General features: G+C 38.0%; 1 protein-coding gene across 1 annotated transcript in view; it reads left to right on the forward strand.

Annotated features, from left to right (window-relative positions):
* Positions 1–361: 361 nt before the first annotated feature.
* The window catches only part of Clvs1 (clavesin 1), a 247,551-nt gene continuing 222,336 nt past the window's right edge, over positions 362–25,576 (forward strand). The window contains exons 1-2 of the mRNA XM_004842139.3: positions 362–556; positions 17,226–17,853. Coding sequence (XP_004842196.1) covers positions 17,399–17,853 — 455 coding nt within the window. The 5' untranslated portion in view covers positions 362–556; positions 17,226–17,398. The remainder of the gene's footprint in view (positions 557–17,225; positions 17,854–25,576) is intronic.

Below are 25,576 nucleotides of genomic sequence, written 5' to 3' on the forward strand. Positions count from 1 at the left end.
TTTTATCTATGTTTAATTTATTTTGGTGAGATGATGTTTTAATTTGAGCCTTGTCAAATAGTACATTTTCTTGACACCATTTGTTAATAAAATAATCCATTCTTTTTTTCTGTAGGTCCATGATACTTTCTTATCTATCGAATGTACACACAAACACACATACACATACACCGGACTATTTCAGAGCTTGCCTTAATTCTTTTAAAAGAGTCTGTTTTTAACTTTGGGTGGAGAGGGATGGTTCCTGCACTTTTTTTCCCAGATGTTAACTGATTACAATAATTCTTGGTACTGTCTTGGCAGAATGAAGGCGTGCAACTGTGCGGAGGCATTTAGGACCCAGGGGAAAGCCAGGCTCGGTATAGAAGGACAGAGTCTCGGCGCACACGCCTCCCACCAAAATCACAGCCCCGTGGAGCCACCGGGGCTCATTCACAGCTTTCTAGAGAAATCTGAGCTCGAACCTGCCAGAATAGGAGATCTCACTCACCCCGTTCAGCCGGGAGGACACCTGCAGAAACACATTCCCAAAGCAAGCCTGGGCGGCTGTGTGAAGGTATTTGTTGCCTTTTTCTCCCTTCTGTATTTGCAGCACCTCCCCGCCTCCCCGAGCCCCCCCCCCCCGCCATGGCTGCAGCGTTTCAGCACTTGGTGCGTGGACAGCTCCCATCTGCAATCCCTCCCTTCCCTTCCCGCACCCCACTCGCCACCGCCTCCGCGGTCCATCTTCCACGAGGCTCCCGCTCAGCCTGCGCTCGCTTTACACCAGCAGCACCCCATCTCTCCCATCCGCGTCATCATCTCCACCATCACCGGCGCGGTAACTAGTCCACACAACTGTGTCTTGTCACTTGGACAAAGCCCGAGGTCCGCAGGGTAGAGGACAAAAGCTCAAGTTTACAGGCATAGGAAGAAAAGTTCAGGTGAATGACACCCCTGAAAACAAAGAGAGGAGCCTGCTCCAGAGAAAGGCAAAGTGAAAGCAGGAGGGAGAGACCCCGGCCACAGAGACAGATGGGGACTTGCCAGACACCAGCAGTTAGCCAGCTGCCTTTCAGCAGATTAGGAACTGTTTAGTGCAGGAAATTAACATGGCCTGAGGCATAATGTGATTCTAGAAAGACAGAAATGTAACCTCAACTCATGTTTCTGGTTCTCCAACGGAGGATCACCAGAAGCAGGGCGGGGGTGACTGATGACTCACATTCACCTAGACGCTTTTCCCTTCCTAAACATTTACTGTAGAAACTCTAGAATTAAGTTTTTCACGGAAATGTTTTGTAAAATAGGACCCCAAAGATCACCTCTCTGGCCGGAATGAAAATTAAAACGATAGAAACGACAAGCAAACAAATAGATAGCTCTCACTGGAAAATTGTTTGTTCAAATGTCTCTTCCTGTCTACTTATTTCATTCCAGTTTTCCAATCTTAAACCTCTCTTGGAAGCAGAACAGATAGATCTCTTGCCCAAATGGCCAAAGTAGTAATGATATTCAGAACAGATGGCCTGGCTTTGTTCATCACTAGTCAAGGACTGGCTCAGATTTGGAAGGCAAGGTTTTTTCATGCTTTCTCAGTAATCAGGCGATAAAACCATTTTCCTATAATAATAAAGGGTAATAGAGTGCAAAAATTGAAAAGGCATTTTATGTAACTGTGGTTTGCCAGAATCTGCTTTTAGAGTGCTATCATTTTCGATCTTAGCTGAAGAGAAGTTAGAACATCTTTCAAATATCTGATTAATTTGGACTTGATGATCTAAACATAAGTCATGGCACCTATTTGTTTTAGCCACAGTTATTTGTTTTATAAGAGCTAATGAACATCAGAAAATAAGTGAAGACCTGGTCATAAATAAAAATCTTCTGGTGAGTGTTCATTGTATTAATTTTTACTGTACAGTAAAGTATTATGGGTTTAAGTTGTCTTTCATAAAATCAGTACATTAATTAAAATGATATGTATTTAAATGAAAATAGTGTCAGGTCACATGTAACAAGAAAGTTTAAACAAGAACAGAGAAAAGCTTCATTTAAACATTACCTTTGCACATTTATTCTCCCTCTTTTAAAAGAGACAGTGAAGCAAGTTTTGTCTAAAACAACTTGCTCATTATTAGAGGCATTGCCACAAATAAAGAGGATCACAAACCAGTATCTTCTGGAGGAATTTTGAGGGAGAATTCTTACCTAATACTCTACGAATGAGGAAATCATGTCAAAAGTTTCCCTACTGCTACTAATTTTATAAACATAAGCATAATTCCACCTGCCTCTAAAACGTGCTCATTTTAAAATTCAAACCAAGAAAACTAGTGAAAATATTGGTTGAAATTGATTTTAGAGAAGAAGCAAGTTTGGTTATTCATATACCATCTTTAGACTAGTAATATACATGGTACCAAAGATCTCTCAAGTCCCTGAGTAAGGAGATTCTTAGAACTACCTTATCTGTTTGCAAAGAATGGTTCAGGTCAGTTGATTTTAAAATTGTACATATTACCAATTCTTACTATCTCATATCAGAAACTCAGGCCAGGAATCCAGTGCCTCCAGTGCTGCTCTATTCCTGTGCTTAATACAATTTTCTGAGGCTGGGGAAATTTCAAAATAATGCTGCTTCAGTGAGATTTACAGGCATCTGTCTCAGAAGCAATGCATTTCCTTGACTGAAATGCTGAGCTTATTAATTTTTATAGAGTGCTACTATCCTGGATTCTTCACTTATTTTTTAAGAGACATTTTATTTTTCATATTTCCAATAACACAGCTTTCTTATTTTTTTAATAAGAGAATAACAATAGTTACACTGTGTACTGTTCTCTTTAAAGTAGTTACTCAGAGTACAAGACATAAACCAAAATGATTCTTACAAAAAAGAAACAGATAACACAAATCTATTTTTTTCAACAAACTAAGATAAACCTGTAGTATAATGAAACCGATTAGCATATATATTGAAGTTTTTAAAACAGTGGAGTTTGTGATTTGGGGAAATATGTATTTGAACATCTCCCTGCTTCAGATTTTTCTCTTTATTTGAAACACTGTGATATTTGAGCTTGTATGTCTGACTTATTTCACTTAATATTATATTCTCAAGTTGTATCCATTTACCTATGAATCCCTCAAATTTCTCTTTTGTTATGGGAGTGTAGTAGTCCACTGTATATAAATACTACATTTTTCTTATCTACTCATCTGTTAATGACATATACACTGTTTCCAAGATCTAGCTATTTAAAAAGATGCTGCTTGGTAGAAACATGGGTATACATGTATCCTTGTAATATGATGATTTTAAATCTTTTGGGACAATACCTAGAAGGGGGATAACTGGGTCAATGGAATTTCTAGTTTTAGTTTTTTGCGGAATCTCCACACTGACTTCCATAGTGGTTGTAACTAGTTTACCTTCTGACTAACAATGTAGTAGAGTTTCTTTTTCCCCACATTCTCACCAACATTTGATATTACTAGATTTTTTTTGATGATAGCCATTCTTTCTAGGGTAAGAAGGTATCTCAGTGCAGTTTTAATTTGCATTTCTGTGATGGCCAGCAGCCATGAGCATTTTTTCATGTATTTATTGGCCATTTGTACTTCTTCTGAGAGGTGTCTATTCATTTCAGTTGCCCATTTTTTGACTGGGTGTCTAAGTTTTTTATATAATCTTGATGTTAGTCCTCTGTCCGCGGAATAGCTGGTGACATTTTTTTTCCCTGTTCTGTAGATCGTGTTTTCACTCTGTTGGCTGTTTTAAAAGTGGATTTAAAAGTGGATTTAAAATAACCAGAAAATATTTTTCAGTAAAGTTTCATCATACACTTTTATACTTTTGTAAGCATGCTCATGGAAATATCCAAATTTTCAGAATCAGTACAAAACAGGCAGGCCCTTCATTTCCCAAAAGATGAAATCTTGAACTCACAGAACAGGTGGTATCTGATCACTTCTGCAGCCTTTACAAAAGAGACGTACATGCTATTATATCTGAGAAGTCTGTTCTTAAGTTTACAGATCCCTCGTTGCAGAGCCATCCTTAGTAAATGGATTCAGGCTGACTTAAATCTTGTCTGGTGTTCTTGTTACACAGGGACTTGAACAGAAGAAGTAACACACCAGAGTGTGTGTTTTAAATATGGAGCTTTACTACAAGCATTTAATCCAGAAAAAGTCTCAACATTCCCCAAAGAGATTTTCTTTTCTTGTACATCCTGCTCTCAAAAATCCATTGTCTTACTCATTGTCCATTTTACCCAGATAGCCTGAAGTGTTACATCTCTCTATAGAAAAATGTGCTTAATTTCTAATCTAAGCTGTTTCTTTTTTTCTTTTTTTCCGGTACTGAGGATCAAACTCAGGACCTTGCACTTGTGAGGCAGACCTGGCCTCTGAGCTAAATCCTCAGCCTTCTAAGCTTTTCCTTTAGCTTAAAGGAAGGCTATGTTCTTTTGCTTGATTCTTCATGGATGTGGAAATCAACCAGTCAAACAACCTCTGTCCTATAAAAAAAAACACCCTTCTTTATTCAGATAAAAAGTTCATTATTGTTTTCCACTTCTGGTGCTTCTCATGCCCTTTTGTTCTATCTCCTCTGGTCTGGTGGTCTTATGATCTTTCCCTTTACACACTGACCCTGTGACAGAGAATAACAGAGAAAGTGTCCTGTGCAGAGAATTTCTTGTGAGCTTTTCTTCTTGATTTCTGAGCCTGCAACATTTCACCATATGTATTTGAGATGATCAGGGCTGTGTCCTGAACCCTTTCAGATAAATCTTCAATTCTCAGATATTGTACAGGTTACCTTTCCCCATCTCTGCTCCTTCAAATTCCATCACCTCAGTTCAGTTTCTATTATTGCTCAGATGTCTTATGTAAAGTTCCATACCTTTATGTGTGTCTTGCACACAACCTATTCAATGTTATTTGGTAGTTTTGGAGGAAGGAAGTGGAAAGTTTTGGATCTGGAAATAGCAGTTGAGAGGCTCAAAGGCTCTATAAATAAAAATAGTCTTGATGTGTGGTCGAAATCAAATCAAATAAATAAAATGTGATATTTTTCTCATTCCTTTTTTTTCTCTCCTCCCTTTCTTTACACACGAATTCATTTTCCTTTTGCACTCTTATTTCTCCCTCCCACCCTCCCTTCCTCTTTTCTTGCCTTCCTTTTTTCTTTTTGGCTGATATATAGATATGTACACTTGTGAGAATAATTAATGCGGTGATACAGTAAGCCATGTTGAGTGTCATTGCTCTACAGGGAATGAACACAGGAGGTGTTTTACGTCCTGTTGGAAAATGTAGTGCTGGTAACAATGCCAGTGCAAGCTCTGACTTGGGGTAATTAATCTACCTTTCCAAGCCTCTAGGGTCATTACTAATCCTCCAGATCAACATTTTTCAAACATTAATATGCACATAGCTTGCTTAGGGATTTTGTTACTCATTCAGTAGTTCTAGGTAGGGCTAATATTCTATACTTCTAACAAGTTCCTAGATCCTGCTGGTGGTACTCACCAAGACAAACTTTAAAGAATGTTTTAATTGACACATAATGATTGTGCATATTAATGGGATATAATTTGAAAATATGATAATCTGAAAATATCTTTGGGTTATTTTGAGACTTGTAATGAGTTACGATAAATTATAATCATCTACTGTGAACACTAGAATTTAACCCTGAATGCACCTGATCTCATCTGATCTCAGAAGCTAAGCAGGGTCAGGCTTGATTTGTACTTGAATGGGAGAACACTAGAATTGAGTCCTATCTAATTGCACTTTGCTACCTGTCCTCTAACTTCTCACTACCCCCCTCCTTCTCAGCTCAGTCTCTAGTAACCACTATTCTGCTTTGTTTGACCAGCTTTTTTAAGCTTCCAGATGAACGAGAACATGTGGTCCCTGGTTTCCTATGCCCCTAGCTTGTTTCACTTAGCACAATGCACAGACTGTCCTTGAGAAACAAGGACAAGGAACAGTTTCCTTCTTCTTAACATTTCTACCTTTTGGCCTGTTTAGTAAATAATGACACTACTCTAAAACAGAAGCACTCTAACTTCTGAGCCAATAAAGAGTTTTGAAACCATATGTCTAATTCAAGAGAAGGTTATACAAATAGCTCCTTTCTGCCCTTTCCCTCTCTCCCACCACCCTGCTATGGTTCACTTTCATCAAGCAGTTGCCTTGATTCTGATTCCTGCTGCTGCCATTGTCTGCTCAACCACATCCAGAAGAGAAGTTCCAGCCACACAGATGTGCTGGGGAAACACTGAATGGAAAGGGGGATGAGTAGATTTAATGGCCATTTTTGAGAGCCTTTTCTTTCTTACATTCTTCCAGTTTTTCTTTTTTTTTAAATATTAAATTTTTAATATATAATGAGTGTTTAGAATAAACATCAACATTTTCAATATCAACTGTTTACCTGCTTGCAAAATCTAAAAAATAACAGCAGAAATAAATTCCTATTGAACTAAAATGAAAATAAAAACAAAATTCTAACACAGAAATAATCTTTGTTTCAATTATTACACATAAGGCAGTCTTCACACATGACAATAGCATGCTCCGTACACAAATCTCACTAACACTGACAGCACATGTGGTTAGCTTTCCTTTACTGTTTGGCAGGCATACTTCTCATCTGTCTTTTTTTCCTCTTTTTTCAGGAGCTTCCTATTACATTACACAATTTGCACTTAGCAAGAAAATAAAATATTAATAAAATAAAATATCAAATATATACTGTTTAGAATAAACATCAACATTTTCTACTTCAACAGTTTGCTTACTAAATCTAAAAAATAATAACAGAAATAAATTCCTATGCAAACTACAATGAAAATATAAATAAAACTTTACCAAAAAATAGTTTTTACTTCAATTATCATACCTAAGGCAGTTTTCACACATAAAAACCACATGTTCCATACACAAGTATCCCTTATACTGATAGCACATGTATTTTCTTTTTCTGTCTTTTTTTTGCAGGACATGCTTGACATCTTGCTTGTCTTCCTGTTTTCTCAGGAGGGTCTTGTGATGTTTCACCTGTCTGTTCACTGAGCTGCTCAAGAATTCTTTGCAGAGTTCTTTGGGTAGATACATACAGTTTTTCCTCTGTTGTAATAGATCATTTATCAATTCCAGTCCAGTTCTCTAAGAAAATTTCTCTGTGATATTTTGTGCATGTTATTTTCTTTGTGAACTATGAAAGTATGCCTGATATGTTTAGGATTGAGTAAAATACAATCATTGGCCAACATTTTGTGTTTCAAGTGACATCATAGTAGCTGCATAAGTCAACATCTATCCCACCTTTCATTTTGTTGTAAAATGTGACCATTTCTGGCTTCATTTGTGTTGAGGATTCACTATCAATCATTTTTGTTTTGTTTTGTTTTGTTTTGAGACAAAGTCTCCCTATGTTGTCCAGGACAGCCTTGAACTCACTATGTAGCACAGATTGACCATAAACTTACAGGATCCTCCTGCCTCAACCTTAGAGTGCTGGAATTAGGGCATGTACCACCATGCCCAGGTTCACTATCAATCGTATCATCATGGTGTAATCATAGTATTGACAGTATCAATACTATGTTTTTCTTCACTATACAGGAGGGCAATGTTATGCCTTACTGAAATCCAAAGATTATACTCTACATTTCTTTATTGTGAACTTGGAACATTTTCCCAAGAATCTCTGCTTTGTTCTTGCAAATAGTTCCTGTGCTAGTCAACTGGTGTTCTTTTTTTTTATTTTTAAATTTTTTTTTAATTTATTTTTTTTTATTAAATTCTTTTATTGGTACATTGTAAGTATACAACACAGTTACATTTCTCATTGGGAATTGTACCTTTACATAATGCATCTTGGTTCTTATTTTTTCCCCATTCCTAGCCCTCCCTTCACCCCCTCCTCCCTTCCCTATTTACAAAGACTTTATTTCCATTTTTTCCATTTCTCATCATTTTTCCTTTCCCTTCTTTCCTTTCCCCTGCCCCTCCCACAACCCCTACCCCTTTGGACCTTTTCTTCCTATTTTGCATTATCGATTGTTCATTCTACTCATTGGTACATTTTAGGTATACAATATAATGACATTCATCATGGGAAATTTGCACCTTTACATAGTCTCTCTTGGTTTTTATTTTTCACCCTTGCCCAGCCCTCCCTTCAACCCCTCCAGTCCTCCCTATTTACAAAGATTTTGTTCCTATTTTTCCATTTTCTCATATTAATCCCATTCCCTTCTATCCTTTCCCCTAGCCCTCCCACTTCCTTCCCCTTTGCCCCTTTTCTTCCTATTTCACATGAAAACTGGTGTTCTTTTAGCAGATATAACATCAGTGGGTAACTAGTGAACCACTTGTCAAATGCAACATTTGGTTACTTTTGGAAATAGGTGCAGCAAGTCTGTTCTCAATGTGATACAGTTTATTACGGCATGAATAAAGTCCTAGCAGCTGAGTTCCAGGATAAATTTCTAAATTCAAGGTGTAAAATGTCTTCTGTTCTACCAGAGCATATATTTTATACCATATTTGGAAGTTTTATTTGTCATATATTGTCAAAAGCTTCAACAATCATGAAATGATACAAGGTGTTCATCAATTGTCATGTATTTGCACATTGTATAAATCCCTTTACAGTTTGAAACAAAGCTTTCAACAAATGAGAGAATAGCAGCTGAATTTTTTTTTTTTTCTTTCTTGGTGGGTATTTTTATCATCAAAATGTAGGCAATTTTGAAGGAAACCAAATCTCTTGAGTATCATTATTATTCTAAAAATCTCAATGCCACAACTGTCACTTTCCCATAAATCCTTTAAATTCTGATGACTAGAATGATAAAGTCCTGCCATGAAAGTTTTTAGTTCAGATAGTGAGATTTCATGATAAATGTATTTATGAGTATTACTATGCATGCATGCACATAGAAAGTTTTCTTGTATTTCATTATTAGTGTATTTCAAAACATCTTGTAGCATATCATCCATTACAAACAATTTCCAACGTTGACTCTCAGTGTTGCCATTCTGTCCAATAGTTTTCACTCCTGGCAAGAACCTAATAACATTTTCTGACCAGGTTCTAATGTTGGATCATTCAGGTGTACATGACCATTTTGTAGCATTTTGACTGGTCAAATATTTATTTACTTTCCTGTTTTCTTCCTCATCTGAATCAAGGTCTTCATTCTGTACTTCCCTACCTGTCATATCTTGCTCCATCTCACTGTCACAACTTCTTTAGCTTACATGATCCAAGTTATCATTGGATTGGTAGCTGAGTCACCTAATGGACTCACTTAAAACCTCCTCCAAAAGTTGTAAAAGCAGATTTTCATGGCAACATTGTACTGAATTGGGCTCTGTAATGTTTATTAAACAGATGGTGTTCTAGGCCATGAGACAAAACTTAACAAATATTTTTAGATGTTTAAATCCATGATCAACTGGTCTTGTGGCTTTTGGCCTGTTGTAAGGAAGCATAGCACTGCCAGAGTGTGTGGCAGAGCAAAACTGTTCTCATCATGGAGTTTGTAGAGGTTTCAGTCCATAGTCAGCTGGCTCCAAGGCAAAGATGGCAAACAAGCATCGCAGAGAAGAAACAGTTTGTGGCACCCACATAGCAGCAAAGGTAATAAGGGGTTCCAGTTTTTCTTTTACAAAAAAGAAAGAGCCTATTCTTAGAGGAATGGCCTTTTCCTGCTATGACAAAAGAGTCAAATGTTTTATTTCCTCTTCTTCTTCCACTAATACTCCCAAGAAATGCAAGTAATCTGTTTTCAACATTGGGACATCAACTGCCAATGTCTTCTTAGGGGGAGACATAAGCATAAGCATAGCATAGGAAAACCTTACAGTCTAATTTTCCACACCTCTATAATTTCTCCTATAGATTCTCTTTCTTTAAGATACATTGAAGCAGAAAGTAAATCTTACTTCAGTTAAAATCTTTTACATCTAACACAGTAAGGAGGCAGAAATATCTTATGGTTTCCCTAAAGTTGGGTCCCCCCATCTCTTCCATTATTTGTCCCAAAACAAACTAAAAGAGTAAATGACTCAGAGATGACTCCTGAACTCAGGACACAATCATCAGCCAAGCAGACCAATAGTGCCTGAGGCCCTGGTCTATTTTGATTCTGATCTGGTATCTGTTTTGGGTAAGAAGTCCTCAGTGTCTCTACACTGATGGACCCTATTTCAATTTACTTTTAACCTTTCTTAAGAGTAGGAACAAATGAAAGCAGATGACTGTGTACTATTTTAAAGGGAGCCTAGGGAGTCTACACAATGAATATTTATGTGGCAAGAGTGATCCCTGGGGTGGGATCAAGCTAAAGGTGATAGAATGTTGATTATGAGCCAGAAGCTAAATTTTGATCATGCTTCACTTTTACAGGATTAAAAGTCTCCTCTTTACCTTTCCAGGACCACTCTTCCTGCCCCTGGTATGGACTGTTCATATCTGCAAGTCAGCCAACATTTGATAGAAAGTCAATGCACTGGGGACCACTTTGTTACTCACAAAATTTAAGTTCCTTTGCTAGCACTCATGCAGAAGCCCTTCAAGCCAAAATTGTCCATCTGAAAATTCATCAGTTGAAAAAAAATTCCTTTCTGGTCAGCACCAAAGAATCTGTAATTAACAATCTCCGAGATTTAAATGTAGGCTTCACTGGCAGTAAAGGAACATATCGTCATTCAGGAAGGATTTCAAACAGTTGCACTTAAAAAAGATTTTTGTGCCATGTGATTTTTAATTTGGGTTTAGATGCATCATCAGCATCTACTTTTATTTAAATTGGTATAAAATTCCTTTTGGCATTCCTAGGTGAAAATACACATTCAATTTAAAAATTGGAAGTGTGGTTTTAGGAAGGTGAAGAGCTGTGTCAACCTAATCCAACATGTATTTAAAATGAACAAACACAAAGTTCAAACTTGCTGAAGGATGAGGTAGTTGATTAGACTTTCATGTGGAGAGTTTTATGAGAGAAGCTTATAAAACTTTTCCTTATAAAACCATCCTTTTCTTATAAGAGAAGCTCACAAAATGAATAGAGACATAGTTTCTCATTTTATGTTTGTATTAATTTAGATTTATGTGTACTTAAAATTGTTTCTGGCATTACCAAAAATACCCAGAAGTCAAAAAATCTTGAGGTGTTTTTCACTAGTTATTGATGTTCTTATATTTTAACAATGTTTAGGCTTTATAGATATTATCTTTTCGATCATAAAAACAATATCTTCTTTCCTCCCCAATTTTGGGTAATTTTACAATAAACCTTAAATGATCTTCCTGGGAATGGCAGGTATCTTTTTAGGAGTATTGAATGGGTGACTGAGGGCACTGGCCCCCAGAGTGATGCCAGATAAGGCATCTTCTCAGAAAGGGAGGTCAGCCAAGGACAAAACCGAGCTCTTTAGTTTTGGGTACAAATCTTTGTTCTTCTACTTACACTTTAAATCTCAGACATATCATTTTATCTAGGAAATAACAACTCAGCTTTAAAGATTGGTTTGGAAATCAGATCATATAACATCAAAGCCCTTGATGCAGAAGTACTCAACAAATGTTTGTTTTACAACTCTAATAGTTGCTCATTATGTGACTTTAAGCTACTTGCTTAGCTGTTACATGCCTCAATATCTTTAGTTAGCTGGAGAGAACATAATTATGATACTAACAAGAGTATTACAGTTAATGCAAAATGTCTCTTTCACAATCACTTTTACCTGAGTTATTTCACATGCTTTCACCTTAGCATCCCATTATCTTTCTTTTATGTATTGGAGGAGTGTTACAATAAATAAAAAATATAATCAGTATAAAATGCTGAGATCAGACATTTATACTATTATTCTGATTTTTCCTGATATTGAATGTATGTTTCTAAAGATGATAACATAATAAATGAGAAAAATGGGTAATAAAATAACTAAAATAGATTTCATTCAAATTGCTATACTTTCTGAAAGGTGTTTTGTACTTAAACAAATTGATTATTAAAGATTATGGTCTGTCTTTTAGGTGTATTTCCTTCAGATTGAATGCTATGTGAAGAAATATGCTTATATATTTTTCTAATGGATACTTCAGATGAACCTAGAATCTATGGATGCCACCATTTAAATATCATGATATGAAATTTCTCTTTTTTCTATGTCATAATCAGCACTAAAATAGTCAGGGCAAAAATTCCAAAATGCCATGGATTAGTTCAGTATACCTTGGCCTCCTCAGAGAATGAATCATTTGGGACCCTACCAGCAATGGGGAGAAAAAGTTTTTACATTGGCCTAAAGTGACCTTTTTTGGTTATCAAGCACATTTCACTGCTGAAACCATACTTAGCACTCTGTTAGGCATGGCAAAGTATCAGTCCTTTAAATATAATGGCAGGGTCTTTGATCTATCTTTTTTGCCAAAGAGAAATACATAAATGAAGAGAAAAAATTAGTGAGAGCTGAAGAAGCATGGACAGCTAGGTTTTAAACAGCTCCAGTCATCTTCCAATGGAAAAAAAGATGAAATAACTGGACATCTGTAAGGTGCAGCGCTGGTCTACCTAAAAATATCTGTTCATCCATTGGCACATTCGAGCTTATGGAAAGGTAAAATTAGAAATGACTTCAGGGAAGAAGTGTGAGGTTCTAAAGGAAGGTAAACTGAACATAGGTCTTAAGAAGTAAACATTTAAACCCTTCTGTTGCACATAAGAGGCAGAACAACATATTAGTCAAGAACACAGTTCAAAGAAAGATTACCTGAGCTTGAGTCCAGTTTCTGTCTCTTAGTAACTGTGTCATCTTGGGCAAATCATTTAAATTCTATGGGCCTCAGTTTTACTCATTTATACAGTTGTCTAAGGATAAATATTGTAATACAAGGTTTCAGGAATATAAGAAATACAACTCTAATAAATAATAACATAGCTATTATTAGTAATAACATCAGTACAGAAAACTACTCCCACTTCTTCATATAACAAGTCCAGTGTATTTAGGTATAATTCAGAAAAGTTGAATGAAAAGAATAGATTACAGTCAATTGAAAATGATACATCCTGATGAACGTTCTTAATATAACTTTTTAAGTGCCTTAACTATCACCAGTTGAAGTTATTTAAATAGAAGTCTATTAGACTTTTGGTATAAAGGACTTGTCTTTAATGGAAAATATCTATTTCATCCTAAGTATTAAACCCAGTGACCCTGGCTAGAGTATTTCTCCCAGAAGCTTCTGCTGTGTGCTGAGCACCGAATAAAGATGTAGATTGGTGGAAAATTTATTTCAGATATGATACATTGGAGGCATAGCTATGTGTGGAAGAGAGCCATGAAAAATGCAAGCTCAACTTTCCCCTTGAACTCGTAGTAATTTATCTGAGAAACATGTTGAGTTTCCTGAACTGTAGGTAAGTAACTTGCTCTCAGCATCTTTAAATCTTCTATGCGGAGCAAGCTGTTGCTGTGCCTCGTGCCCTTAGCACTATGCTCCCTGGCTTGGAATTGCAAACGTTACCCTGCTTGCTGCACAGAGAGGAGGATCTGAAATACGATTTGCCTAGGCAAAAGTCTCTGGGGGAAAATACCTTGTGGATGAGGGAAAAAATTACAAGTAAACTGGAATGCCTCCATTAAGGGAAAACAGTCTGAGAGATACCAGAGGGAAAAAAAATCACTTATTCACTCATACAAACAGCACTTGACTACTTTTTATTCATTTATGCTACATGTAATTACTAAGTCCCTGCCTTGTGGATGTGGTGTTCTTGGCACTGGGACTATGCTGGTGAACACAGTGGAATTGCTCTGCTCCTGGAGCTGATCTGCTTTATAACATACACTGTAATAGGTACACAGGTGAAAGAGAGCCAGTTCTTTTCATAAGGTATACTGAATGAAGAGACTGAAGGGAAAATGCCAACAAAACTTGACATTATTAGGGGTATAGGGATACTGTGATCTCTGAAGGTCAGAGAGGGTTTCCTGGGGAAAATATCTTTCAAATCATTGGTCATTCTAGGAAGAAGGAAGCTTTGACCAAGGCATACAGAGGAGAGAAGGAACTGACAGTAGCTCTGCGTGGCTGCATGGCCAAATGGTGTCTCTAGGGTGACATGTGAAGAGCAGATAATGAAGGGTCTTGGGACCCATGTTACAGAGTTTTATATTTTATTCTAGGACACTTAGAAGGTAATGATGTATGTTGAGTAAGGAGTATCATGAGCATATTTCAGTTGTTAATACAAAGGATAAATTGGAACCCAGAGAACGGATTGGCAGCAAGGACTCCAGGAGGGAGGCTATTTCAGGACTACACAGATGTAATCTCAACAAAGACAGTGATCATGGGGCTGGAAGGAATTGGATGGATTTGAGCAATGTTAAGGAACTGATTGCTGGTAGTGGGTGGTGAAGGAGAGGGTGGAATAATAGTCGACTCCTGGGTTTCTAGTGTGGGAAACTGCAAGAAAGATGATGTCATTCACTAAGAGACGGAGGTGGAGGAACAAATTCAGGATAAGGAGCTATGATTAGTTCAGTTTTGAACCTATTAAGTTTGCCATGTTTGTGAGACACTTAACTGGCGATGTTCAGTAGACAATTGAGTGTGGAACCTGGAGGTCAGGAGGGAGATATGGGCCGAAGTTATTTGCGTATAGATGGTCAAACAATGGGAGTGGAACCCTGGAAAGCACTGGCATTGAGAAGAGTGAGCAGGGAGGGAGAGAAATCGGGATGTATGGAGTCACAAAAAAGAACGGAAGAGAATAGTCCAAGGAGAAGGAAGTAGTCAATGTCAAATATTGATAGAGTTCACCTACATTGAGTATGTGGAGATTTATCTATTAGATATAGCGGTGAAAATGTCATTCACTGCTAAGGTGACCATCTGTCGGGATTTTCTTGGAATTGTCCCAGTTTAAACTAGTTCCAACATCATTATTGTTAGTGCCTGTTAGTGCATACGTTTGAATAATAAATTCATCATTGTCATTGGAGAGAGCAGTTTCAGCCTGTCTTAGTTACTTTTCTTGTTACTGAGACAAAATACCAACGCCCACAAGTTAAGAGAGGAAAGGTTTATTTAGCTCGCCATTTACGGAGGTTTCAGTCCATCATTGGCTGGCTCCAAGGCCGGGCGGCATGGCAGAGGGGCATCACAGAGGAGAAACAGTTCATGGCAGGCAGAACGTAGCAAAGCAATAACGGAAAGGGGACGAGATGAGCCTCTTTCTGTTCCTTATATTGTACCCAGGCTACTGAGATTAGAGCAATGCTAAACCAATCAGTGGACTGACTTAATTTTCACCCACTCTTAATCCTAGCATCCTTAATCCTAGCACTGGATCATGAATCAGTCATACACTAGATTCAGCTACCTCTGAAAAAGCCCCATCTATGAGGCTTTGGGGGGCATCTAGACACAAACCATGACACAGCCCATGTGAAAGACAGACTGGAGTGGATATAGAGATGAACTGTAGGAGGGAGGCACCAGATGAGGCAGCTTTTGGAGACTGTATGGTGAAGCTATCAGAGAAGGAATTTCAATATTGGCTGGATATTGAACTAAATAAACTTTGAAGTTTCCTCCAGTCCTGGGCACAGTTCATAGCTCTGTATTTCTATGCTATATGGAGCCTTAAAAATCAATGCGCAGCAACACTGTTCTGTTTCGTGAGTCACACATTGTGGAGCTAGCGGTTATTATATTAAAAAGCAAATATTTTATAAATAAATTTATTTTTATTATTCCATTTTCTTGAAAATGAATAATAGTTACTCAAAGTGATCTTCATCTGTCCCATATCATAAAATAGAAATGTATGGTCTTAAACTAAGCAGAAAGACTCATTTTGTCTTTAAATTATTTTGTATAATGAAGCATCAATAATAATAATTAGGTTGAGGATGAAAACTCTGCCTCTAAGCAAGATAGGAAAAGTACACATTCCAAGTTTATTCATACCTGATATGTCTTTTTGTGTTTGTGTGCTATGAACTGAACCCAAGGTCTTGAACATGCTAGGCAAGTTCTCTGAACTATACTCCCTGGCCATTTCAAAAATTTTATTTTGTGACAGGATATCACTACAGTTTCCAGGCTAGACTTGAATTTCTGATCCTCCTGCCTCAGTCTGTTAGTAGCTGGGAATATAGGTGTGCACCACCATGCAAAGCTACTAAGTCTTTTGATTTTTAGAACTTGCAGGATAGGACCAAGCAAATGTTTGTGAGAGTTTAAGCATTTATACTTAAAATAAGAAAAATGTAAATAATATGTGTGTTTCTGTCTATACCATTTAGGTGAAAAAGTCATTGGGAATATATCTGAAAGGGTTAGAACACTCAGCTATTATCATACATAAAACAGTATCTCAGGACAGCAGAAAAGCGATATAAAATGGAAATGATTCTTTGAGCCTGTACAGCTATTGGGTTAAATGGAAAGCCAATCAAGAACTTGGAGTTTGTTTGGCCTCCTTGAAGAAAGGTGGCAAATGCCAATGATAAAGAACTTGGGAACTGTCCAAATGTGGGCCGTCTTTGTCATTGCTTATTGAATTTGATTATCGAAGGTCAAGCTTCCAGCCCCAAGCCTGTGCTACCTCCCCCGTCTCCACAGTTGGCGGACTGCTTTGAGTAATTAGGCACCTATGGGGTGAGCGTGGCTTTTAACAGTCCTTTTTTATTTTTAAGACAAGCAAATAAATACTTTTAAAAAGGCGGGGGAAGGGATACTTCTGTGACAAATACTTCTATTTGAGAAAGGAGGCTAATGGGAACCAATAAATTGTACAGCAGCCATAATTTTTCTGCCACATCTAGACCTGTGAATAGCCCCATAAAGTATGCTATAACATAGAAAGATCTTTCTGTCCTTTTACTGTTTCTGAGGGTCATTAATAAAAGAGCACTCTATTGCTAATCTGACCCCACACCATTATGTAAACTAGTCAATATAACTAAGAAGATCCCAAACATATTTCACACACTTACATATTAAACATTCAAGTTGTTGAAGACCAAACACCACATTTAGAAGATTACTTGCCATTTATCCTTTGAATCCCTATGAATCAGACTCATAGTCCACTGTATCTGCTTTTCTATATAGGCTCCAATTGATTTGTCCAGACTTTCTTTGTATCATCTCTGTTTTGTTTCTCTTGTGTGCATTTGTTTTTCAGTGAGCAATGGCCTCGATTTTGCTTGTGTTTGGAATGGTCACCACCACATAGGGCCTGAATGTCCTACTGCTTTCCAGGAACAGAAAGAAGACCCCATATTTGTCTGTTTCAGTGGAAGTCTGGTAGTAGGAAAACTGTTGCATTGGCCACGATTTCAGCACACTGTCAGGTGAATGGGACCAGTCTTTCTTCTTCCAAAGCATCAGAAATTGAGCACTTGGAAAGGAGATTTGGCCAAGATGACCCATTTGCAGGCGGGACTCAGTCCAGATACTATAGAGAAAGCACGCCTGGAACTGAATGAAAACCCGGATGTTTTACATCAGGATATTCAGCAAGTCAGGGACATGATCATCACCAGGCCTGACATTGGATTTTTACGTACAGATGATGCTTTCATCTTGAGATTTCTCCGAGCCAGGAAGTTTCATCAAGCGGATGCATTTAGACTCCTGGCCCAGTACTTCCAGTACCGCCAGCTAAATCTGGACATGTTCAAAAACTTCAAGGCAGATGATCCTGGCATTAAGAGGGCTTTGATTGATGGGTTCCCTGGAGTGCTGGAAAACCGTGACCATTATGGCAGGAAGATTCTTCTGCTGTTTGCTGCCAATTGGGATCAGAGTAGGTAAATGTAGATATAGTGTCTTTACTTGGTTTTTCTTTTTCATGGCATCATCACTGCATGTGTGGGGTTGTATGACTTTACAGGTAATGAGCTTTCATTTTAAAAAATATACTCCACACACCCACAAAGGAGGTTTTAAGGCCACAGGTATTCTGTCACCAAAAGGTAAGCCTAGCTGCTCAGTGATTTTTTTTTTTTGGTACCAGGAATCGAACTTGGCACCTTGTGCTTTCAAGGCAGGTGGCGGAACCACTGAGCTAAATCCCCAGCCCCTTGCTCAGTGATTTTTGAAACAATAGAATTATGGTATTAAATTTGTGAGAGACCTTAGAAGTCAGTATTCTGTCCAATAAATTTGGTCATTCTTATTTATTTATTTATTTATTTATTTATATTTATTGGTACTGGGGATTGAACTCTGGTCCTTGCATTTGCAAGGTAGGTGCAGGAACCACTGAGCTAAATCCCCAGCCCTGGTCATTCATTTTTTAATAAAATTCAAAGTTGATCTTCTGGAAGATCCATATATTCTGCCTTTTGTGTTCTCATCTTTAATGACAGCAACAAAAAATGGATTTAGTAAATGACCTTAAATCAAGAGTTTTCAACACATAAAGTCATCTCTTGGATGCTCTGCATGACTATTTCTCTTGAATACTGAGTGACAGATCTTTCTATCCAAATACCTATTACATTTCTTTCTATCCAAATACCTGTTAGACATTTCTCCTTGAAAGTCCTATAAAGAGCTAGAAATTCTACATGCCCCAGACTTAAAGGCTCTTCCCCCTCTACACCTGCTATTCTATCACTTAGTCTCTCAAGCCAGAATCTGAAAGTCCTTCTTGATTGCTCCTTGCTTTGGTCTTCACATCTAATTAATTTCCAAATCTTATCCCTTCCTTCTTAGAAACTTTTCAAATTTATTCTTCTTTTCAAATCTATTCTCTTTGTTTCTGTTGCACTTGGCTTAGTTTAGGTTCTCATTGTTTCTCAACTATGTGTCTGTAACTATCTGCTAAGTGGCATCTGCCTCTGGTCTCTTCTGAATCAAGGTGACTCCTCCACAATTCTGTTACGTCACTCCTCTGATTTAGGTTCTTCAATGACCTGCATTTCCTTCAAAGTAAGTAATTTGCCTTCTGAACTTCCTGCTTTGCTTCATTCCTTGTCTTCTATTCTTTGGTCTAGCTGGTTAAAAGTCTAAGCTTGCCTTGAATAGCTGAGGTACTAACATGTCTCCCACCCTTTGGACTCTCTCCCAGTCTGTCTTATCCCAAGTCCAACCCTCCTGTACCCAATCTGCCTCCTGATTCACACCAATTTCATGATCCTCCAGGAAAATAGCTTTCATCTACTCCACCCCAACCCTGTGTTAATTAGGTCTCTCTTCTCTGTGCATATTTGTATTAAACTTCTATAATAGGAGTATATGGATAATTCTTAACATAGATGATATTTTTGAATTCCTACCACAGACTTTGGTATTTGTATAATTTAATTCACTACAAAACTTGGTATGCTACATGTTACTATAACCTCTATTTTATATTTGATGATACAGGCTTTGAGATCTTAAAGGATTCACTCAGTGTCACACAGCTGGTGAAACACAGAGTGGGAGGTGAGCCCTGGGAGCCTAACTTAAGAACCAGTTGCTGTAATCCAGCTTTCTTGTGATTGTGTGTTTATCTCGTGCATTGTCACCCACTCCTTCCAAGTGTGGTTTCCTTGAAGATAGGGCATATGGCACAATATTCAATCAATGTCATATAAAAATATGAATGAACCCATCTCCAAAATATTCATCATGACTTGAGCTTTCACAGAGATATCTTCATTGAAATTTTCATGTTTCTTTGAAAGACATTGGCTGTTGTAAAAATCAAAATATCAAAGTACATTTCCAATGCCATTAAAAAGTATTTCTAGCATAGTTCCTCAATGCCTCATATCACTCTTTGTCCTCTTAAAAATAATAGTAGTGTGCAACAACTTCACACCCATTGGCTATTGTTCTGGTTGACACACTGGGGAGGGCGATGTAACTCTGGAAATGTATTGAATATTTTAACACTATCAGTCTAAAGTTTAATGAGGTCTGCACCTGGACCAATAATTATGATATGAAATAACATGTTTATCATGTGTCACACAATTTACATGATTTATGATGAGCTTCTCATTAAATTGCTTCATTGATGAGAATGATTTCTGGGGCCTTATATTCATCCATCTACGTTGTTCAATCAATGAACATTCGGCAAGTGTAGACTTTGTGCCAGGGCTTGTACTAAGGCAAATAGGACACCAAAGAGAGCACATGGTCTTTGTCAATGAGGACCCCACTGTGTGTAGCTCATTGCTTAACAATGGTGCAGATATGTAAATAGCTAGCCCCCACCTACCACAGGGTAATTCTTTCTGAGTCACACAAACCATAGGCAGAGGACATCAGTGTTAAACTAGGGGGAATAGATGTCCTCTTGTGAACGGGACATTAACATTTTGGATTTTGAAACTGGAAGATTTTGATGATTCTGGAGAATAATCATACTGACATCATCATTTGTGCTATACTGTTGCTAGTGTTCTAGAACTTCCATCTGTTAAGACAGATGATTCAGGGAACATCTCTTTATGCTGTATACATAAAGATATGAACCATAGTAAAATATTTCATTTTGTATTAGAACTTGGTCTGTACTTATATCCCAGAATGTGTCATAAAGAAGTAACAAATCTCAGAGGAAACAATCTCAATGTTTATGATCATGACAACCTTGAGCAAGTTACTAATTTCTCTGTTCCTCAGTTTCCTCAAATGTAAAATAAGAAACTTGAACTACATGACCCCTAAGATACCTTCCAGCTCTAATGACTCATGATTGTGAAGCTCATTCAGCCTCATCCAATGGATAGAAAGGGATTTTAAGATTCAATTAATAGCTTCCTAGTGCACTAGCTTTTTGAAGTAATATCTTTCTCTCTCTCTCTCTCTTTCTTCCACTCCAATCTTCTTTAAACTATAAAATATTTTTCCCAAAGCATTTTGTTTTTAACAACAAGGTGGGAATGATAAGGCTATCCCATTGACAGAAAACATCATGAGATGAAAACAAACTTCACTTTGAATTTGGATATTATCATGTCATTTACTGATCATATGACCAGGGACAGGCAACCTCTCCAAAACTTAGTTTTCTTCTCTGTAAGATGGGGATGATGATGATGTCTATATATGGCTGGGAGCATTGAGTGAAACAATTCATTGAAAGTCATGGTTTGGCACATAGTAAGCATTCAATAGACATTAGCTTTTGGTATTATTACTAATATTTTAAAATGTCCCACTAAAAAATTAATAGAGCACAGAGAGTAAGGAAATTAGAACCTGAGACAAGACTACAATATTTGAATATTAGAGTGGGCAACGAGTGCTATTTGCCCACCAGCTTGTCCTAAACATGTTTGTCTCTCCTCAGACATATTTCTTACTGCCAAGGCCCAGCCCCAGTGGGGCTCATAAGGCCTGGAAGACTTGGTACAACTTTGCAAAGTGATTGCCTCACTGTCACTGGGGGCTTCAAGACTACTGGGAGGCAATTTGAATATCTCAGTCAAAGGGTTACTGAGATTAAAATAGCTATTAATATTTATTAAAGTGATGTAAATCTCATTCATTTAGACCCAAACATATGAACAAAAGCACAGAACAGCGTGCAGTGGGGAGCACTATCTCCAAAGCTGTGTGCACGCTTTGGCTGCACGGGTTGGGGGTGTCAGCCAAGGAGGCCTAGGCAGCACTTGGGGTTCTGGAGAACGACTGGCCTTGTGCAGAGTTTGAGCCTCACCAGAAAGCTGTCTGGCTTCTGCATTTTCTGCGGCTGCCAAGCTGAACTCATTTGAGTTACATAAAATAAGCACCCACATATTCACTCATAATATGAGCACTGGCCCCTCGCAGAATCAGCAGAATTTATTATATTCCAACTCACCAGCTTGGTATTAAGCTGGGATCTACAGGGAGGCTATTGCTCAATGTGTCTTTTGATCTTTCTCACCTACATTCATGTCAACACTGCCAAGAATTCATAATTTGCCCCTTTAAGATCTGATCTCAGCTAAGTCCATTTCTTGTTTCTTTCTGAGCTGCAGACTTGCAATTGATCATTCAGTCTGATCTGTCAAGAATGCCTGACTGTTGCATAGGGAAACAGGAGCATAGATGGGCCTGTGTATTTTTTCCAGATTTCACTCAAAGAAGAGTAAATCTTGGTCAAATTGTTTTATTATTTGAAGAGTGAATTCATCAAGTTTAAAAAGGTAAAATACCAGGCCTCTTGAGCTCTTTTAAGGATTAATCTCAATTATTCTTGTTGGTGGTATCCAACAGGTAAAATAGAATAGTGATTAGGTGCACAAACTCTGAAGCCAGATGGGCAGCCTTAAATCTCTGCAGCCTTCTAACTAGCCAAGTGCCTGAACAAGTTGCTGAAATCTGTATGACCCTCAGTTTCTTACCTATTAAGTGAGGGTGATGATGATCTTAAGTTTGTACTAATTGGTCCTTAATTAATAGTAGTTTTTCCTTAAGGAAAAAAATAAATAAAATCAGGCAAATATTGAGAATCCTGGATCAATCACAACATGTACTTTCTAGTGAGAGCAGCATTTGATACTATTACAAACTTTCTTCTACCTGGAAAACTATTAAAATATATATAATTGGGACTTCAAGCTACCTTGCTCCATAGTGCTCTGTGATAGTTCATTTGGGAGACTCTGAGAAGTCACCTAGTCTTTGTGGTAACTTGTTCCTTATAGCCTAAGGATATAAGAAAAGCATTTTGGGAGATTCAGATCATAAAAGCCTCACAGTACACCACAATAGTATCCATTAATGCTATGTGTAGAACATCTGGCCCTGAGTTCTCTGATAGGGAAAAATATCATTGGAAATGTGCTGCAAGTCATACTATACAGAGTTACAGTGAACATTCTTTTGTCAGGCTCTTGTTTGTTTTTCACAATAAAAGGCTCAGAAATCAGCAAGCAGGTTGAAAACTAGTTTTTAAAAAATTGACTCTTCAGGGAAGATGAGCCACTTTAAGGAAGAGTTAAGTCAGGGTAATTTACTAGAGAGAAAAGAGCCTAATGAAGAACTTCATTATTGCCTTTAGGTATGCAGAGTTATTAAAAGAAGGCAAAGCATCCTTGTTCTATATTCTAGAGTAACTTTTTGTCCCTTGTTCTCTCTAGATAAGAGGTTGGAATGGAGATTAAGGGAGCCTGAGCCAGGGTGTCAGACCCGGGGCTGAGAGAGTAGGACAAATTTAAAGAGGCTAGGGCCGGGGATTTAGCTCAGTGGTTTTGTCACCTGCTGCACAAGCACAAGGACCCAAGTTTGATCTCCTGTACCAAAAAAAAAAAAAAAAAAAATTAAAGAGGCATCACAAACTCAGTGATTTCCTGAAAATAAATAATATTGTATTAAGGGCCAGGGATTTAGCTCAGTGGTTCCACTGCCTGCCTCACAAGCACAAGGACCCCAGTTCGATCCCCAGTACCAAAAAAAAATAATATATTGTATTAAAATATTTTAGAAACTCAATGCAAAATATTCCTAATGAACAAAATATCAAAATTTTAAAGAAACCAGGGTGAGTATTTCTGCTTTATCCCCATGGCCACAGGCTGGATTTGGCTGAGCATGGCACTGCTCGAGCTCGTCTGATTTCTCCAGGGAAGAGCTCAGTTGGCCCCTGTCAGTTACTTCGCAATACATAACACTGCACATGCCTATACCACGTAGCTCCACTGTATCTTACTGTCTCCAAGCATTTTCATGTACTTTTTCTTATTTACTGCTCAGAACCACTTGGGAGATTCAGTATCACAAAGGTACTACTGACAAACCAGAGGACTGGGAGGAGACAATGCTTTTCTAGTCAAGGAGCAATATGACTCATCACTGGAAAAACTTAGACTCAGAGCTTCCAAATCTAGGTTCATTCCAAAGACATCTGGAGCCAATTGCTCAGCTTCTGAGTAGCTAGATGAGCCAAAATAGCCATGGAGCTTCTGCAAGGCTGCAAGTGGATTCTTTTTTTTGGTACTGGGGATCGAACTCTGGACCTTGGGCTTGCAAAACAGGTGGTACAAACACTGAGCTAAATCCCTGGCCCTGCAAGTGGATTCTTAATGGAGGACAAGTGTGTGCCTGAGTGTGACAAGTCACAGAGGGGAGGTGCTGAGGTTAAGGTGCAGTGAATCTCAAAAGCAGCACCATCATGTGTGGGGCTGTTCAGTTCTTAACACATAGGGTTGTGTCCAGTGCTGCAGAATGTTTAATTTCCATTTTTACAGGTCCTGATACAACCCCCAAAAAACTCTGTATTTCCAAAGTCCTTCAGAGAGCTGGAGTCCACTTTGAGAGCCCCTAGTAACTAACAGCTGTCAAGAAACATCCTACAATTGGGATCAATAATTACCCTTCATTAAGTGCATTTGTGCCCAGCGTTCCATATACAGTCATTTTCTGGCATCTGTTGGGGTTCCAGTCCAGGATTGTCCATAGATGTTAAAATGTACAGATCCTCAATTCCCTTATATGAAATGATATCATATTTGCATATAGCCTACTATATACTTTAAATTTTCTTTAGATTATTAATAGTATTTAATACAACATAAATGTTAGTTAAATGGTTGTTTTACTCTATTGTTTAGGGAATAACGACAAGAAAAAGTGTCTGTTAGTGTTGAGTACAAATGAAGCTTTTTTCAAATATTTTTAATGCTTGGTTGGATGAATCTGCAGATGCAGAATCTGTGGATACAGAGGGCCAATCACACAATATTTCTAAAGCTTCTCATAGTCCTGCAAGGGTCTATCCCAATAGAAATGACAGCCTTCCCTATTCTGAACATAAAGACTATGCTTTCCCACTAAGGCCTGTCTAAGACCTTCTTCTTACCTTTCTACATATACTGACAGTTTCAGAAGTCTCTGGCAATCAAATCTGAATCACTGCTGGGTTGTTAAGTGCCAAAGTAACTGCAGAGTCTAAATTCAAGGTTTTCATTATACTTCCCCCTCAACTCTCTCTCAGCCAAGAGGCAGATGGTGACTCAGTGTAAACCACGAAGCTATTCTGTGACATCCTCATGGGGTTCAGAGAGTGATGACTGTGCATTACAAGTTGGTGCACCAGAAGTTGAGATAACTCATGAAGCTTACTGTTGAGGGTCTGTCCAGTCCCAGTGTGAGAAGAAAGAAAGTGGGGGAGGAACTCATTGGTTCAGTTTGAGCAAATAGAAAATTAGATAGGGTGCTGTCCAACAGACAAGACCTGTTAGGCTTTACTGAATGGATCAGGTCTCCTCCATCATTCATACCTCCCATAATAAGCACACTGAATGGGTATGGTAGCTGGGACTTAGGTGGTTCCTGAAGGTCTCCAAGCAGTGCTCCCACGTGGTCCAAGGAAGCCATCTCTTAGCACTTCCCCCACCAGGCCCTCTGGGCATCTCATAATGGGAGCACAAGTGATTCTAGGATCTCTGAAATTCTTTCTTTCACATTCTGAAAGTGAGGACATTGTCATGTTTCCTTTCACCATAGAAAGCCCCCTAAATTTGTCTGTTCATAGGGACAGTCGGTCTGCACCCACTGCTGTTTCTGGGAAAGCCATCAACTATTTTTCATCCTCTTGTGCTT

Source organism: Heterocephalus glaber, unplaced genomic scaffold, assembly GCF_053883595.1.
Source record: "Heterocephalus glaber isolate CG9 unplaced genomic scaffold, H.glaber_assembly_v1.0 deba00001553, whole genome shotgun sequence".
In the NCBI taxonomy this organism is placed as follows: Eukaryota; Metazoa; Chordata; class Mammalia; order Rodentia; family Bathyergidae; genus Heterocephalus; species Heterocephalus glaber.